We start from the raw sequence: 16,833 nt of genomic DNA on the forward strand, positions 1-16,833 counted from the left end.
TACCTCATAGGAGTAGAATCCTACAGTATTTGTCCTTTGGGGATTGGTTTATTTCACTTAGCATTAATGTCCTCAAGGTTAGCCCACATTGCAGCATGCATCTGACTATCTTTCCTTTTTACGGCTGCGTAATATTCCACCATTTGGATACACCACATTTTGCTTATCCATCTGCCTGTGGGGGGACACAGTTTCTCTCCACCTTTTGGGACTGGATTATTTCACTTAGCATTAATGTCCTCAAGGTTAGCCCACATTGCAGCATGCATCTGAATATCCTTCCTTTTTATGGCTGCATAATATTCCACCATTTGGATATACCACATTTGGCTTATCCATTTGCCTCTGGAAGGACACAGTTTCTCTCCACCTTCTGGTTATTGTAAATAATACTGCTGCTGCAAACGTGGTTTGTGCAAATATCTGTTGGAGACCCTGTTTCCAATTCTTTGAAGTATATACCCAGCAGTGGAATTGCCGGTGCCGTCTTGTTCTTACTTTTTATTTCATGGAATGCTGTTTTATTGGGGATCCATGAATTTGGCAGGCTCAATCTATCCTCAGGGAGTCAGTGAAGTTCAATAATAAAGAAACTCTCCAAGTTGTCCCTCCTTAAAAGTCAGGTTCTTTCAAGACAGAATACAAGTGACCTGCCCTCAGTTAAAAGGGATGCCGGCAACGTTGCACCATTGGTGCAACACCAGTATGCACCAAGGCATAACCCAAGATTTAAGAAACAGCCAAGAGCCCTTTCCTGTGAGGAGCCATGAGTAGGAATTCTCAGGCAGGCAGGGGACTGGGGGGAAAAATAAACCCACCTAGGGCTGGAATCCTGCCAAGTAAGAGAGGAATATAGAAGGCAGCAGACACAGGGGGCACACCCAGAAATGCAAAGGCTGATGTGAGAAGCCTGCCACAAAGCACCCAGCCCATCTTAAGTGAAATTCAGGAGGACTCCTGTAATCCCAGCACTTTGGGAGGCCGAGGTGGGTGGATCACCTGAGGTCAGGAGTTCGAGACCAGCCTGACCAACATGGTGAAATTCCCATCTCTACTAAAAATACAAAAATTAGCTGGGTGTGGTGGGACACGCCTGTAGTCCCAGCTACTGGGGAGGCTGAGGCAGGAGAATTGCTTGAACCCAGGAGGCGAAGGTTGCAGTGAGCCGAGATCACGCCACTGTACTCCAGCCTGGGTGACAGACAGAGCGAGATTCCATCTCAAAAAAAAAAAAAAAGGAAAGAAATTCAAGAGGGACTGTGATAAGAGCAGTGATTGCTACACAGTCCAAGGCGATCCATGCGGATGAGGCAGCAATTATATATCCAACAAAGCCAGGTTTGCAAGGTGAGGAAGGAGGAGGGAAAACGCTGTCCTTCACCATCCCTCGACACAGGGAGGCCACAGGCAACGCCTGCAATTCAAACGTGCTGCTTAAACAAAGCATCCCAGTCCTCCCAGGGTTTCGGATCCTGGGGAAATGGAAACGGGTATAATGTGAGGGAGGGCGACGCTAGCCGCAAGCCCAGCCCTTCACTTCAATGGGATTTAAATGCCACGTACGTTACAGTGCAGTTTTATGAAATCTCTGCTTTTATCTAAAGCATATACAATTTCATAAAGTATACGTAAAGCATTTATAATCTTATATATACAGCACATACAATTTTAGGAGGAAATGATGGTGCACGCCTGTAGTCCCAGCTCCTCGAGAGGGTGAGGTGGGAGGATCGCTTCAGTTCCAGAGGCAAAGCCAGCCTGGACAACACAGCAAGACTCACGTCTCTTAAAAAATAGAATAATATAAGTAGGTATATAATTTTATGTATATACTAATTTTATATTTTATATATTGATATATATGTATTATACATTACATGTTACAATGTTTATTATATATTATGACATATGCTTATTATATATTATATTTATTATATATTATGTGTTACATAGTATGATATATATAAAATAATACATACATAAAATTAAACATCCAATAACTATAGTTTATACTTATATAAATCCGTGTTTATTGTAAAGTATGATATAAAAATAAATATATATTAAATATAAATATATACTATTTATAGAATAGCATATTTAATATAATCTATTTATAATATGACATACAAATATAATTTATAGTTATCATTATATATTTATGTAATATATATTTTATATATATGCAAAATGTATTGTGCATATTATATTGTTTTATATATAAATATATAAATAAAATATATCAAAGTATATCTTTTATATAATTTTATATTACAATATATACATACATTACAAAATGTAACATACATATGAATGTGAATTCATATGTATATACATTATAATAATATAAATTCATATTATGTCATTATGTATTTAATATATACATTGAACATACTACATCATATATAATACATTATAATTTAATGTATATGCATTGTAATAAATATATAGTAAGTGTATAAACCTAAAATATTAATATATATCAAGTATATAAATGCATATACAATATATGAACCTAAAATATGAATATATAGAAAGTAGATGAATATAACACATAAACAAAATATAAATGTCTGGACATTGACCATGTACAAGTGTGCAGTGTGGACACTGAATGGAAATGTGAGCATGAAATGTGTGTGGACGCCTCTCCATCTCCTGTGCACACACAACAGTCAGGGACCTCCCCGTCTCCTGGGCACACACGACACACAAGGACCTCCCCGTCTCCTGCACACACACGACACACAGGGACCATTCGGGTTCAGGGACGCATGTCCCTGGTGGGATCCCTGGTAGGTTTTCTGATTTGCCCGAGCACTCATGAGTTTCATGACTGCTATGATTTTTCACAGAAGAAGCTTGGCTGCGGACAAGATGGGTTGGCAGATGCAGGGGGAACCGGATGGGAGGCTGTTTGTGTCCAGGCTCACTGTCCTGGCGGCTGCAGGTGCCTAGGCCATGTGGACGTCTGAGCAGACAGGGCGCCGGAGGAGACGGCAGGACAAGGATGGGAGTGCAGACAGCAGGGTCCCTGTGAAGGCCAGTGGGCCCAGGTGAGGCCCAAGGAGGGGTATACCTGCCCCACCGAGGAGACCTGGACTCTGCCGCAGCAGGGAGCCGGGGCAGGAGGGAACTCAGCCCCACCCACATACTGCAAGCAAGTCGGCCAGGTCAGAGTTCCAGGTGAGGATGAGGTTACAGCTACAGGTGACGAGGATGTCAGAACTACTGGTGAGGATAGCGGGTTAGAGCTGCAGGTGAGGGTAAGCGGTCAGAATGCCCGGTGAAGATGAGATTACAGCTACAGGTGAGGCTGACATCACATTTGCAAGCGAAGATAACAGGTTAGAGCTACAGATGAGGACAAGAGCTGGAGTTGGGGCCGAGCACAGTGGCTCACGCCTGTAATCCCAGCACTTTGGGAGGCTGAGGCGGGCAGATCACGAGGTCAAGAGATCGAGACCATCCTGGCCAACATGGTGAAACCCCATCTCTACTAAAAATACAAAAATTAGCTGGGCGTGGTGGCGGGCGCCTGTAGTCCCAGCTACTTGGGAGGCTGAGGCAGGAGAATGGCGTGAACCCGAGAGGCGGAAGTTGCAGTGAGCCGAGATTGTGCCACTGCACTCCAGCCTGGCGAGAGAGCGAGACTCTGTCTCAAAAAAAAAAAAAAGAATTGGAGTTGGAGTTCCAGGTAATGTTGAGAGGATGGACTTCCAGGTGACAATGAGTGGTCAGCATTACAGGTGATGGGGAGAGGTTGGAGTCCTGGGTGAGGACAAGTGGTCAGAGTTACAGGTGATGGGGAGAGGTTTGAGTCGCAGGTGAGGATGAGTGGTCAGCATTATGGGCGATGGAAACAGACTGGAGTCCTAGGTGAGGATAATTGGTCAGAGTTACAGGTGATGATAAGAGGTTAAAGTTCCAGGTAAAGATAAGCCGTCACTGGGGCCAAGGACAGCCTGAGGTCACAGGGGTGGTTCAACCCTGATTCCTCCAAGACCTGTGTTCTTTACTGCACCTGTTTCCTTGGAACGAGTCTGTTCAGGACTCACACTCACCTGCTGCAGGGAGCTCAGCTCTCCAGCCCACCTGCACTCTCTCCAGAACCCCTCCCTGCCCATGTGAAGCAGGAGGTTGTCACAGATCAGCACCCAACACACCTCAGCCACTGGGGCCAGCCAGGGGGTGGAGGGGCTGAGCTATGTAATTGCTCTTGATGTTTTAGAGGATACTGCAGAATACAGAGGCATTTGAAGGAATAAAGAAATTTATTCTTTCAGCTGAAAACAGCTGAAATTCAGCTTCTTTTTACTATTATTCCATTTTTATTTAGAGAAAAGGGTCTTGCTCTGTCGTCCAAGCTAAAGTACGGGGTCGCGATCATGACTCACTGCAGCCTTGACCTCCAGGCTCAAACGATCCTCCCGCCTCAGCCTCCTGAGTAGCTGAGACTCCAGGCATGCACCACCACGCCTGACTAATTTTTTTATTTAGCTGTGGAGACAAGGTCTTGCTACGTTGCCCAGACTGGTCTCGAACTCCTGGGCTCAAGTGATCCTCCTGCTTCTGCCTCCCGATAGCTGGGACCACAGTGCACCCCACCAAGCCAGACTGATTTGTTAATATTTTGTAGAGACGGAGTCTCGCTACGTCACCCTGACTGCTGTCGAACTCCTGGCCTCAAGCAATCTTCCTGCCTCGGTCTCCCAAAGTGCTGGGATTCCAGGCGTGAGCCACCGCGCCCGACCCTGGCATTCACCCCTCTTGAGACACGGTGGGAAAGGAACTGTGAATAGTTATTTTCACATGTGCCACCTGTGCTCTGGTGGGAGAAGAGCAATCCGAACAGTCGCCTTGTTTCTCTACCTCGGTTCTCATTCACAGACAGACAAAAAAAAAAAAAAAAAAAAAACAGTAACACAGCCAGGCAGGGTACAGATAACTCCCTCCGCTGACAGAGCCATTTTTTTTTCCCATTTTAACAACACTCATTATTTCTTATCTGTTAAATAGCGCGTACAATTTGTGCCTCTAAACCCACTCAATAATCTTTTGGGTAATTAACTTGTAAAACAACCCCAGTCCTCGTTACGGGCGGGATGGAAAAATGTGAAGTGGCGCATTTGCAAAGCAGATCATACACAATTACTTATTAAACATGCCCCAGGTGTGCCAGCAAGTCGACGGCAAGGGGAAGCCCTCAGCCTTGTCGTCTAATGGAAGAAGATTAAAAAGTGCCAATATCCTCAGAGCGCGCACACACACTCACATAGATACATATGCCAACAGGCTGATATATTCAGGGTCTGGAAAAGGATTACACAAAGAGATGAGTTACGGAAGGGGGCTCGCTTGCAGACCCTTGTAGGTGAACAGGGGCAGGGATTAAGGATCTCATGGTGCTGCAGAAGTATCTCTGAATGGATCAGGGCAACCGTGCATTCAAAAGCAAAATATGTCAATATGACTCATCTCAGAAACAGCCTTGCTTCCAACTGCAGGCGGTGATGTGGCCAGAGGTGGGCTCCAAGACTTGGTAAACACTCGTCAGAGCACCTCTAACCTCTACCTAACTCTAGCCCTAACCCTAAATATTAGGGAAATATGAGACTATGAGTTTTCAAAAAACAGCTGGGCACGGTGGCTCACCGTGCCTGTCATCCCCAAAGAGGCTGTGAACTACAATGCACCGTCATTTCTGCAAACGCACCGACTATCTGTGAGGTCCATGTGTGGATGTGCTTATTCTTAAGTATTTAAATGCCCATGGGAAGGCAGTTTTGCTCCTTAGTGAAAATATATACTGGGCTCTACCGAGGCATGAAAAGACGCAAAGAAACGTTAAATGCATATTCCTTTTTTTTTTTTTTTTTTTTTTTTTTGAGATGGACTCTCGCTGTGTCACCTAGGCTGAAGTGCAGTGGTGCGATCTCAGCTCACTGAAAACTCCGCCTCCCAGGTTCAAGCGATTCTCCTGCCTCAGCCTCCTGAGTAGCTGGGATTATAGGCATGCGCCACCATGCCTGGCTAATTTTTGTATTTTTATTTATTTCTTTATTTCTTTATTTATTTGGAGATAGTGTCTTGCTCTGTCGCCCAGGCTGGAGTGCAGTGGCGCGATCTCGGCTCACTGCAAGCTCCGCCTCCTGGGTTCACACCATTCTCCCACCTCAGCCTCTCGAGTAGCTGTGATTACAGGCACCCACCATCACGCCTGGCTAATTTTTTGTATTTTTAGTAGAGACGGGGTTTCACCATGTTAGCCAGGATGGTCTCGATCTCCTGACCTCGTGATCTGCCCGCCTCGGCTATAGTGATTTGGAAGGTTAAAATTAAGCCTTACCACCCTGAGATATGAAGAGCCCTGAACAGAAGGAACACAGTGAGACCTGCGAGGACAAATTAAACTTTCAGAGAGTGTGGGACATCTATGGCCATGCATGAGAACACATACAGTGACCTCAAGGAAGAATTACCAACAGGAACGCATGAGTCTATCTGTTTATCTACGCATATGCCTGTCTACAGCCTGATTCAGGACACTTCTCGAAAACATGAAAGAAACAAAAGGACTCACTATGAAAAAGAAAACCGTCAATAAGGGCCATTTTATGTTAAAAAAAAAAAAAACAAACAAACACACACACACACACACACAGGCCGGGCGTGGTAGCTCACACCTGTAATCCCAGCACTTTGGGAGGCCAAGGCAGGCAGATCACAAAGTCAGGAGATCAAGACCAACCTGGCTAACACGGTGAAACCCTGTCTCTACTAGAAATACAAAAAATTAGCTGGGTGTGATGGTGCACGCCTGTAATCCCAGCTCCTTGGGAGGCTGAGGCAGGAGAATGGCTTGAACCAGGGAGTCAGAGGTTGCAGTGAACCAAGATTGCACCACTGAACTCCAGCCTGGGCAACAGAGCAAGACTCCATCTCAAAACAAACAAACAAACAAAAAGCAAAAAAAAATAAATAAATAAAAACAGAGGGCTGAGCTCGGTGTCTTACACCTGTAATCCCAGCACTTTGGAAGGTGGGAGGATCGCTTGAGGCCAGGAGTTTGAGACCAGCCTGGGCAACATAATGAGACCCCGTCTCTAGAAAAAATTTAAAAAACAAAATTAGCCATGTGTAGTGGTGCATGCTGCTAGTCCCAGCTACTCGGGAGGCTGAGGTAGGAAGACAGCTTGTGCCCAGGAGTTTGAGGCTGCAGTGAGCTATGATCACACCACTGCACCCCAACCTGGGTGACAGAGCAAGACCTTGTCTCCAAAACAACAAAACAAAATAAAAAACACAAAGGTAATTTTTAACATATGCTGAACCACAATCTGGTTAAAACTTCTCTTGGGAATAAACATAATTAATTGTTGGTTAACACATTCACACGAAGTGCTGTGATTCCAACTTCGGCACAGACATGATGCCCTAAAATCATGTCACAAGAATTCTGTACGTTAAAAATGGATACCCAGGGGTGTGGGGAGAATTCCGTGCCATCAACACTCACATCATCATTTTTCCAAGTTTCGCAAGCTCCTTAACAATCCTTCTACCCAATCCGAAAGTCTACAGGCAGAAGAAAAATTCTAGGCGTCTTCTTGCCCCAAGATATGTCTGCCTCCCGACTTGGAGTTCTCGCTCTGTTTGATGATGAAGACCAGTAGACGCCTACGCAGAGACTCTTGTATGTCATCACGAATAACGTATGTCCCAGTCATGTGTCACAGGTGAGCCTGTAAAACCGGCACTGAGGTAGATTGTCTTGGGAGCCACTGCGTTTCAGGCACTGAATCAGAGACTCAGAAGATACCTGTGCACAGAATCCATCTCTGCCCTCACAGAGCTCTGACTTTAGTGGGGACAGGCAATGAGGAGGGTGAGTATTCCCAAAACAACAACCCTCGTCTCTTGCACATGGAACGGGTCACAAAGAGCTCTCTTACTGACAACAAGCATTCATCCTACACTTCACTGACCCTTGCGTTTTCAATCTACTAAATTATGTTGATGGCCTGTTATCAAGCTTCATCCTGATTTCACAGTATTCTGTTTTCATGATAAATTCAAGTATTTTATAGGTCATTGGACAGGCCAAAATGATGGTTCACAAAGATCTATTTTCAAAGTAGATGTGCCTCCCAAGGCGGCATGCAAAATTTACCTTCTTGACACCCATCAATCACAGAAGGCATTGACCAGTGATTTCTTTTATTGAAAACAAACTTGATCTAATGACTAGGTAGAAGCACATGAACCAAACAGTTAGTCCCTCTTCTGATGAAGACGGCACAAGCTACTGGAAGAATAATATTTGGGAAGCTTTTTTTTTTTTTTGATGAAGTTTCTCTCTGTCGCCCAGGCCAGAGTGCAGTGGCACGATCTTGGCTCACTGCAATCTCTGCCTCCCGGGTCCAAGCCATTCTCCTGCCTCAGCCTCCCGAGTAGCTGGAATTACAGGCACCCGCCACCATACCTGGCTAATTTTTGTATTTTCAGTAGAGATAGGGTTTCACCGTGTTGGCCAGGCTGGTCTCGAACTCCTGACCTTAAGCTATCTGCCTGCCTAGGCCTCCCAAAGAGCTGGGATGACAGGCGTGAGCCATCGCGCCTAGCCAGGAAGCTAAATGAAACAGAAGATGCTGTTTGTGATTAAAGTTACACAATCGTTATAGAAAATGAGGACACCATGCATCTTCCAAAGAGGACACACAGCACGTGTCTAGTCTGATCTCTCCTAGGATTTAGAATTAGGGGGATTCCACCCTGGCGTGTATGAGCTGCAAAACAGAATGGGTCTTCCTTCAGCGCTTTTAAGACTGTTTAGCTGGTTACCTCTCCCCATCTGAGTTCATGTGAACACGGCTATGCCTTTCTGTGTTTGCTTTCATTGAGCTGCTGGGGTTTGATTTATTTATATTTGGAGGAGTTTTGGTAAGTGAATGAGACTATTTGTTCTAAGTAAGACAGCTTTCATCAGCAGATAATTACCCGGGAGCCACAAGGTGTGGGCACAATGGCTAAATGATGATACGGAGTGAAAACGCTTCCCTGGAAAATCCCTAGCTTGGGAAATGAGCCATCTCGCCCAGATTCAAGAAAACAATCGTGCATTTATAATTCCGAGAGCTCAATTAGCCGTCCTTCTGTGGGCACGTAGCTTCCCATGCCCTGCCCAGCGTGGGATCTCAGCGGAGCATGACTTCAAAGACAGAAAGTACAACAAAGTACGCAGGCCAGAGTATTAACCCAAGAACTAAGGAGGGAGAATTGAGAGCAGGAAAGGCGGGAGGGAAAAGCAGGCGAGAGAGGCGCCCAGCATGTTGAAATAATTGCATGCCTGACACTCCACAGCAATCTGTGCTTCTGGAGTCAGGACGTGTGCTGACTTGCTTAAAAATAAATCCACATGGCTGAACCATGGTTACCCAATGCAGGGATCCCAGCAGAGCAAGAACGAAACAGCACATTCAGCTCCCTCTGTCCCTTGCTGGGCAACTGGGGGTTGTGGGGACAAGAATCAGAGTTCCAGCAGGTGCAGGCCGGTCCAGAGAGAAGCACAGTTTAGAGCAAGGTTCGGACCGGTTTGGTGGAGGTGTGCCCAGGTCTCAGCTGAGCAGGGAAACGGACGCCTGTAGGAGCTGTGGTCGTCCATGATGTTGTGGGCGGCAGATCCCACTCACAGGCAGAAGACAGACCCTGCCGTGTGGCTGGACCACGGCTCTGGGGGCTCCTGAGCCTGGAGGCAGACTCAGTCAAGATAAAGGCTGAACGGCCACAGCCGAAATGTCACCACCCAGCTGGGCCCCAGCATATCTATTGAGGACTGGTGAGTCCCCCAGCAGTAGACATGCCAGGGCCACCACTGATGGATGTCCAAACCTGTTCAGATTTTAAACTTTCTTCTTTTAAAAAAAAAATTACATGCGTACATAGTAGGTGTATATATTTATGGGATAATGAGGTATTTTGATACAGGCATGCAATGTTTAATACTCACATCAGGGCAAATAGGGTATCCGTCCCCTCGAGCATTCATCACTTGTTTGTGTCACTAACATTCCAATTACACCTTTAGTTTCTTTTTTTTTTTTTGAGATGGAGTGTCTGTAGTCCAGGTTGGAGTGCAGTGGCACAATCTCAGCTCACAGCAACCTCTGCCTCCCAGATTCTAAGAGATGTTTTGGCTACAAGGGATGTTACAGCTAAAATAAAGACTAGGAAATTCGGGGTGAAAGAACATTAATTCGTTTGTTTGTTTGTTTGTTTTTTGGAGACAGAGTCTTGCTCTGTCGCCCAGGCTGGAGTGCAGTGGCGCGATCTCAGCTCACGGCAACCTCCGCCTCCCAGGTTCAAGCAATTCTCTTGCTTCAGCCTCCCAAGTAGCTGGGACTACGGGTGTGCACCATCCCGCCCGGCTAATTTTTGTGTTTTTAGTAGAGACAGGGTTTCACCATGTTGGCCAGGCTGGTCTCGAACCCCTGACCCCAAGTCATCCACCTGCCTCGGCTTCCCAAAGTGCTGGGTATTCAGGGGTGAGCCACCACGTCCGGCCACTTTTAGTTATTTTTAAATGGACCACGAAGTATTGTTGACTGTAGTCACCCTTTTGTGCTATCAAATAAAACATCTTTTTCTATCTAAAGTATATTTTTGTGCCCACTAACCATCTCCACTGCACACCCCATCTTCCCACCCTGTTACAAGATGGTAAACCTTTAAACGGTCACAGAGAGCACAAACAATTCTTTCCTTCTTTTCTGTAAGATTGACTTAAAGGCCATCGGTATTGATATGCCACAAGTAAACTAAAATTTTTTAATGATGTGGACAAATCATGTGTTCGTCATGATACTTGTCCACAAAACATTGCACTTTAAAGAACTGATGATCGAATATTCTATACAAACTTTTCCAAGAAAACGGCAATGATTTGTTATTGCGGTCGGACGCAGTGGCTCACACCTGTCATCCCAGCAATTTGGGAGGCCGAGGTGGGTGGATGATCTGAGGTCAAGAGTTTGAGACAAGCCTGGCTAACACGGTGAAACGCCATCTCTACTAAAAATACAAAAAATTAGCCGGGCCTGGTGGTGGGTGTCTGTAATCCCAGTTACTTGGGAGGCTGAGGCAGGAGAATCGCTTGAACCCGGCAGGCGGAGGTTGCAGTGAGCCAAGATTGCGCCACTGCATTCTAGCGTGGGCAACAAGAGTGAAACTCTGTCTCAAAAAAAAAAAAAAAAAATTATTGGTCAAAATTCATTTTGTCTAAATCTGAAACACTTTCAAAAGCTAATAAAATTAAGTTGGTGATTATAAATCATTGTTTCTCGGCTATCATTTTGGTTACGTGGATCACATATGTGAATTTTGGGGAACTATTCTTTATATAGTTTTTAAGCCGTTCAGATTAAAAGCAAAAAGTCAGGAGAAAAGAATGCCTCACTTGTCAGTTTCCAGAAACTTCTCTTTGGGCTCCGGATTGATGGTTGAATGCCTTTAGGACAGCAGCAAGTCTACCACTTGAAGGTGCGCAGGGATCATTTAACGGCCTCATAAGAATGCAGATTCCAGGGTCCCACCCTCACCCCCAGAGACCCTGATTCACAGGTGGGCCCTGGGAACTTGCATTTCTTGTCTACTCCCGGAAATGCTGATGTTACAGGTCCAGAGGAGGCACTTTTAGATTCAGTATGTGAGAAAATGCCACTCCTTTGAAAACCTGCTGCAAACGAGGAAGGGCCAAGGTGGCAGGGAATAGGATCCACTGTCACAGGTGAAACACGAATTTAAAAAAATTAAAAAATATGTAAGCAAAAACTCAGTTGTATGTAAGAAAACCGCATTCTCCCTGTGGAAGAGAAAGAGCTGAAGTCCTTTAAAAATTAACTGCCTGTTTTTCTGTGGCTAATAAGCTTTATCTCTCCCTTTCCCAAGCATTATAAAAACTCTGTTTCTCTAGCTGTACAGCTACAAACTCACTAGGCAAATAATCTCAAATCATAAAATATATTATTCCTTAAGAAATAAAAATAATATAATACATGTGTCAATTAAACAACCGTCTTTGTTTTGCACTTCTATAATGTACTTCCCCCTACACAGATCTCCCCCCACCCTGCAAAATACTTAAAAAATAACCGAACTCTTTGTTCAAAACTCAGTCCTTTAAATGTTAATCCAATGGGGTCGGTACAAATAAATAATTAAATAATTCCTCCTCAACCCCTCGGTCTCTCTAATTCCTTAAATATCCCATGACACAGAAACCAATCCTTTTGCCCCAAGGCAGACCCTAATGAGGAGAAAAGATCTGGCCAGGCTGCTGCCACTCTGCGATATTGCCCACTGGGCTTGGCCCTGGCTGAGGCGGAGCCCCTACGGGTGTGTGTTCCCAAAAATCAGAGGGATCCTGCAAATGCCGGCTATGAAATTTCAACACACCCCAGCCCTTGGCAGAGGTAACAACAAGGTGTTTCACAGCAGCTTAGGGTAGAAAGGAGGAGATGGGGCATAGGCAGTGACCAGGCTCAGCTCTGTGTAGCGTTCATTTCACTCTCATGGATTTTTAAAAAGAATCAAGGCCAGGCGGGGTGGCTCATGCCGGTCATCGCAGCACTTTGGGAGTCCGAGGAGGGTGGATCATGAGGTCAAGAGTTCAAGACCAGCCTGGCCAAGATGGTGAAACCCCGTCTCTACTAAAAATACAAAAATTAGCTGGGCGTGGTGGCGGGCGCCTGTAATCCCAGCTACTCAGGAGGCAGAGGCAGGAGAATCGCTTGAACTCGGGCTGCAGAGGTTGCAGTGAGCCGAGATCACGTTGCTGCACTCCAGCCTGGGTGATAGAGTGAGACTCCATCTCAAAATAAAAACAATAATAATAATAATAATAATTAATCAAAATAGGCCAGGCACAGTGGCTCACGCCTATAATCCCAGCACTTTGGGAGGCCAAGGTGAATGGACCGCTTGAACCCAGGAGTTCAAGATGAACCTGGGCAACAAGGCGAAACCCCAACTCTACAAAAATTAGCTGGATGTGGTGCTGCACACCTGTATTCCCAGCTACTGGGGAGGATGAGGCAGGAGAAACACTTGGGCCTGGGAGGCAGAGGTTGCAGTGAGCCGAGATAACACCACTGTACTCCAGCCTGGGCAACAGAGTGAGACCCTGTATCAAAAAACAAACAAAGAAACAAAGAATCAATCCCCTGCTTGGGAGAATTCTCAAAACACCATCTCAAATTCAAACAGCCAAGGAAGGGATATGCATTTGTTTAAAAAAAACATAAGGTACCACATATAAACATGGCTGAGAAAAGCACTTAGCATTTGGATGTCCAACAGGTATATGAAAAGGTGCTTATAGGAAAAGGTATTCGGCCAGGTGTGGTGGCTCACACCTGTAATCCCAGCACTTTGGGAGGCTGAGGCAAACGGATCACGAGGTCAGGAGTTCGAGACCAGCCTGGCCAACATGGCGAAACCCCGTCTCTATTAAAAATACAAAAATTAGCTGGGCATGGTCACGAATGCCTGTAATCTCAGCTACTCAGGAGGTTGAGGCAGAAGAATCGCTTGAACCCAGGAGCCTGAGGTTGCAGTGAGCTGAGATTGCGCCACTGCACTCCAGCCTAGGTGACAGAGCGAGACTCCGTCTCAAAAACAAACAAAAAAAATAAACAAATAAAAGGTAGTCAACATCACTAATATCAGGGAAATGCAAATCAAAACCACCATGAGCTATCACGTCACACCAGCTAAAATGGATATTGTCAGAAGGGTGTTTTCATTTGTATTTGTTTTTTTTTTTTTTTCTTTGAGACAGAGTCTTGCTCTGTCACCCAGGCTGGAGTGCAATGGTGTGCTCTCAGCTCACTACAACCTCTGCCTCCCGGGTTCAGCGATTCTTCTGCCTCAGCCTCCTGATTAGCTGGGGTTACAGGCCCCTGCCACCACACTCGGCTTATTTTTGTATTTTTAGTAGGGATGAGGTTTCACCACGTTGGCCAGGCTGGTCTTGAACTCCTGACCTCAGGTGATCTGCCCGCCTCAGCCTCCCAAAGTGCTGGGATTATAGGTGCCAGCCACCGCGCCAACCAGAATGATGATTTCTACAATTGATTACAAGTGTTGGGGAGGGTGTAGAGAAAAGGGGGCCCTTGTACACCATTGGTGGGAATGTCAATTAGTACAGCCACTATGAAAAACAGTACAGAAGTTCCTCAAATCATTAAAAATAAAAGCACCACATAATTCAGCAATTCCACTACTAGGCATAGACTCAAAGCAAATGAAACCAGTGTATCAAAGAGATGCCTGCATTCCTATGTGCATTGCAGCACTATTCACAGGAGCCAAGATATGGAAACAACTTAGGTGTCCAACAACACATGAAAGGATAAAGAAAATATATATCTACACCTGATGGAATACTATGCAGCCACGAAAAAGGAGGAAATCCTATCTCCGGCAGCAACATAGATGGAACTGGAGGCCATTACCCTAAGGGAAATAACTCAGAAACCGAAAGTCAAATACCATTATTCTTATGTCGAGTCCAACTTGCTGGGTCCGACTCGCAGACTTTGGCTGAACGACGGATGAACAAATGCACTTAGACACAGATTTCCAGTGAAAGAGTGGGCTAGGGGATGGGGCCCCTCACAGACACTGAGGAGGGTATTTTAAAGAGTCAGCAGCCACAGCTTTGACAAGCTGGTGCTGTGGGCCTTTATTTAGTATACATTTAATGACAAAGGCCTTGAGTCAAAACATTCGTGGGCAATTCATATGGTCGTCCCCTCCAACCCAGAGAGAGGGAGAGAGTAGTTTTGTGTGTGGATGATTAAAGGCCAGGTTCTGAGGCCTAAGTAAACTAACTTATCTAGGTCAGTTTCTTTACATCCGCTTGTTATCTAACCTAAGCTTTCAGGCACTGGATAAGAGAATCTGGCTAACTTCAGCCAAATCTTATTCGGAAGCATTTGCAAAACCTTCTGGCCTTCCAAGCCTATTCCACATGGCAAGAGTGGAATAACAGACACTGGAGACTCAGAAGGGTGGGAGGTGGAAGAGGAGCACGGGATCAGAAATTGCCTCTTGGGTACAATGTACGTGATTCAGGTGTTAGCTATACTAAAAGCCCAGACCTCACCACTACGCCATTCATCCATGTAACAAAACTGTACTTGCACTCCCTACCTGTATACAAATGAAAAATAAAATAATAAATAAACAAAAGGACAGAGCATCGAGAATCTGGAAGGATATTAGAAAGTTGTGTGCACACCTTGCTGAGTGTGAACAGGCAGAAAGAGCACACGAGAATTTGGTCTAACACCTGGTTGAAAATCTTAAGGGCAAGCATATTCCTGTTTGAGTTATCTTTTTTCTTTCTTTTTTTTTTGAGACAGAGTCTTGCTCTGTCTCCCAGGCAGTCCCAGGTTCAAGCGATTCTCCTGCCTCAGCCTCCTGAGTCGTTGGGATTACAGGCACACACCACCATACCTGGCTAATTTTTGTATTTTTAGTAGAGATGGGGTTTCATCATGTTGGTCAGGCTGGTCTCCAACTCCTGATCTCGTGATCCACCCGCCTCAGCCTCCCAAAGTGCTGGGATTACAGGCGTGATCCACCACGCCCAGCCTGATTTATCTCAAGTCAGGAACTCCGAACCAGCAGAGGCACCTCCTGGCATGTGCCCTGGAGGTCAACAAGAAAGGACAATGGCTCCTGATCCCTGGGGAACATGCATTTGAGTAAGAGTGCAAGCTACCAACACATCTGCACGCCTTTCCTAGCAGATATCAGAGCTGAGTGACGCTATCTTCACCTTGCCTTGACCATTTCCTGCTCTATGACGGGGCCAGAAATCCCCAAAAGAAGAGTGCAAAAATCAGAGCCATCTCTCCCAAATGCCACCTGGCACATGACTGAAGCTCAGCCATGAACCACGCAAACGACCTGCCCCAAGGAAAAAAAACAAAAAAAAGCCATTGGAGTATCTCTCGGTACCTTTGTCGTTCAACGTTTCTTCTTTTATTTTGCTTACAACTTGTTTGGCTTTGCTGTCGTTATTTCCAGCTAAAAGGAAAAAGAAAAAAAAGATACGGTGACTTGTAGGATCATCCAGAAACTATTAACTGCAAAAAAAAAAAAAAAAAGAGGTTTTAAGAGAAGTATAACACAAATCTGGAATGTGCCTTTGATGGACTTTTCCTTTATCCTAGCATTTAACTTGACAGCCATTTTGACAGACTAAAGCTATCCATTTAAGAGCCATTTTCTTTAGCCTGCATTGGCAAAAAGTACACATGCATTTGACATTCTACTTTTCAGTAATGACAGGGACGCGGGGCACCTGCTGGTGTAATTTGCACATGAGAGCTGAAAATAGCACAAGCATAAAAAATGTGCATTAAAATGTCAGGATGGAAACGAATTTTCGAAGGAGCTTTTATGCTAGAAACATCCCAGTGTGCACAGACTGCGCGACGCGCCTGATCACAGACTGTGGTTCCTACTACGTGCTCAGGATTTCTTTCTTTTTCTTTTTTCTAATTCTACTTTAAGTTCTGGGGTACATGTGCGGAAGGTGCAGGTTGGTTACATAGGTATACACGTGCCATGGTGGTTTGCTGCACCCATCAACCCATCATCTACATTAGGTATTTCTCCTAATGCTCTCCCTGCCCTACCCCCTCGACCCCCGACAGGCCCTGGTGTGTGATGTTCCCCTCCCTGTGTCCATGTGTTCTCATTGTTCGGCTCCCACTTATGAAGGAGAACATGCAGTCTTTGGTTTTCTGTTCCTGTGTTAGT

General features: G+C 45.3%; 1 protein-coding gene across 2 annotated transcripts in view; it reads right to left on the reverse strand.

Annotated features, from left to right (window-relative positions):
* The window catches only part of DHRSX (dehydrogenase/reductase X-linked), a 326,527-nt gene that overhangs the window by 165,914 nt on the left and 143,780 nt on the right, over positions 1-16,833 (reverse strand). For both annotated transcript variants that reach the window (XM_030806545.1, XM_030806544.1), the window contains exon 3: positions 16,027-16,095. In XM_030806545.1, coding sequence (XP_030662405.1) covers positions 16,027-16,095 — 69 coding nt within the window. The remainder of the gene's footprint in view (positions 1-16,026; positions 16,096-16,833) is intronic.

The sequence above is a fragment of the Nomascus leucogenys genome, chromosome X (genome assembly GCF_006542625.1).
Source record: "Nomascus leucogenys isolate Asia chromosome X, Asia_NLE_v1, whole genome shotgun sequence".
NCBI classification, from domain to species: Eukaryota; Metazoa; Chordata; class Mammalia; order Primates; family Hylobatidae; genus Nomascus; species Nomascus leucogenys.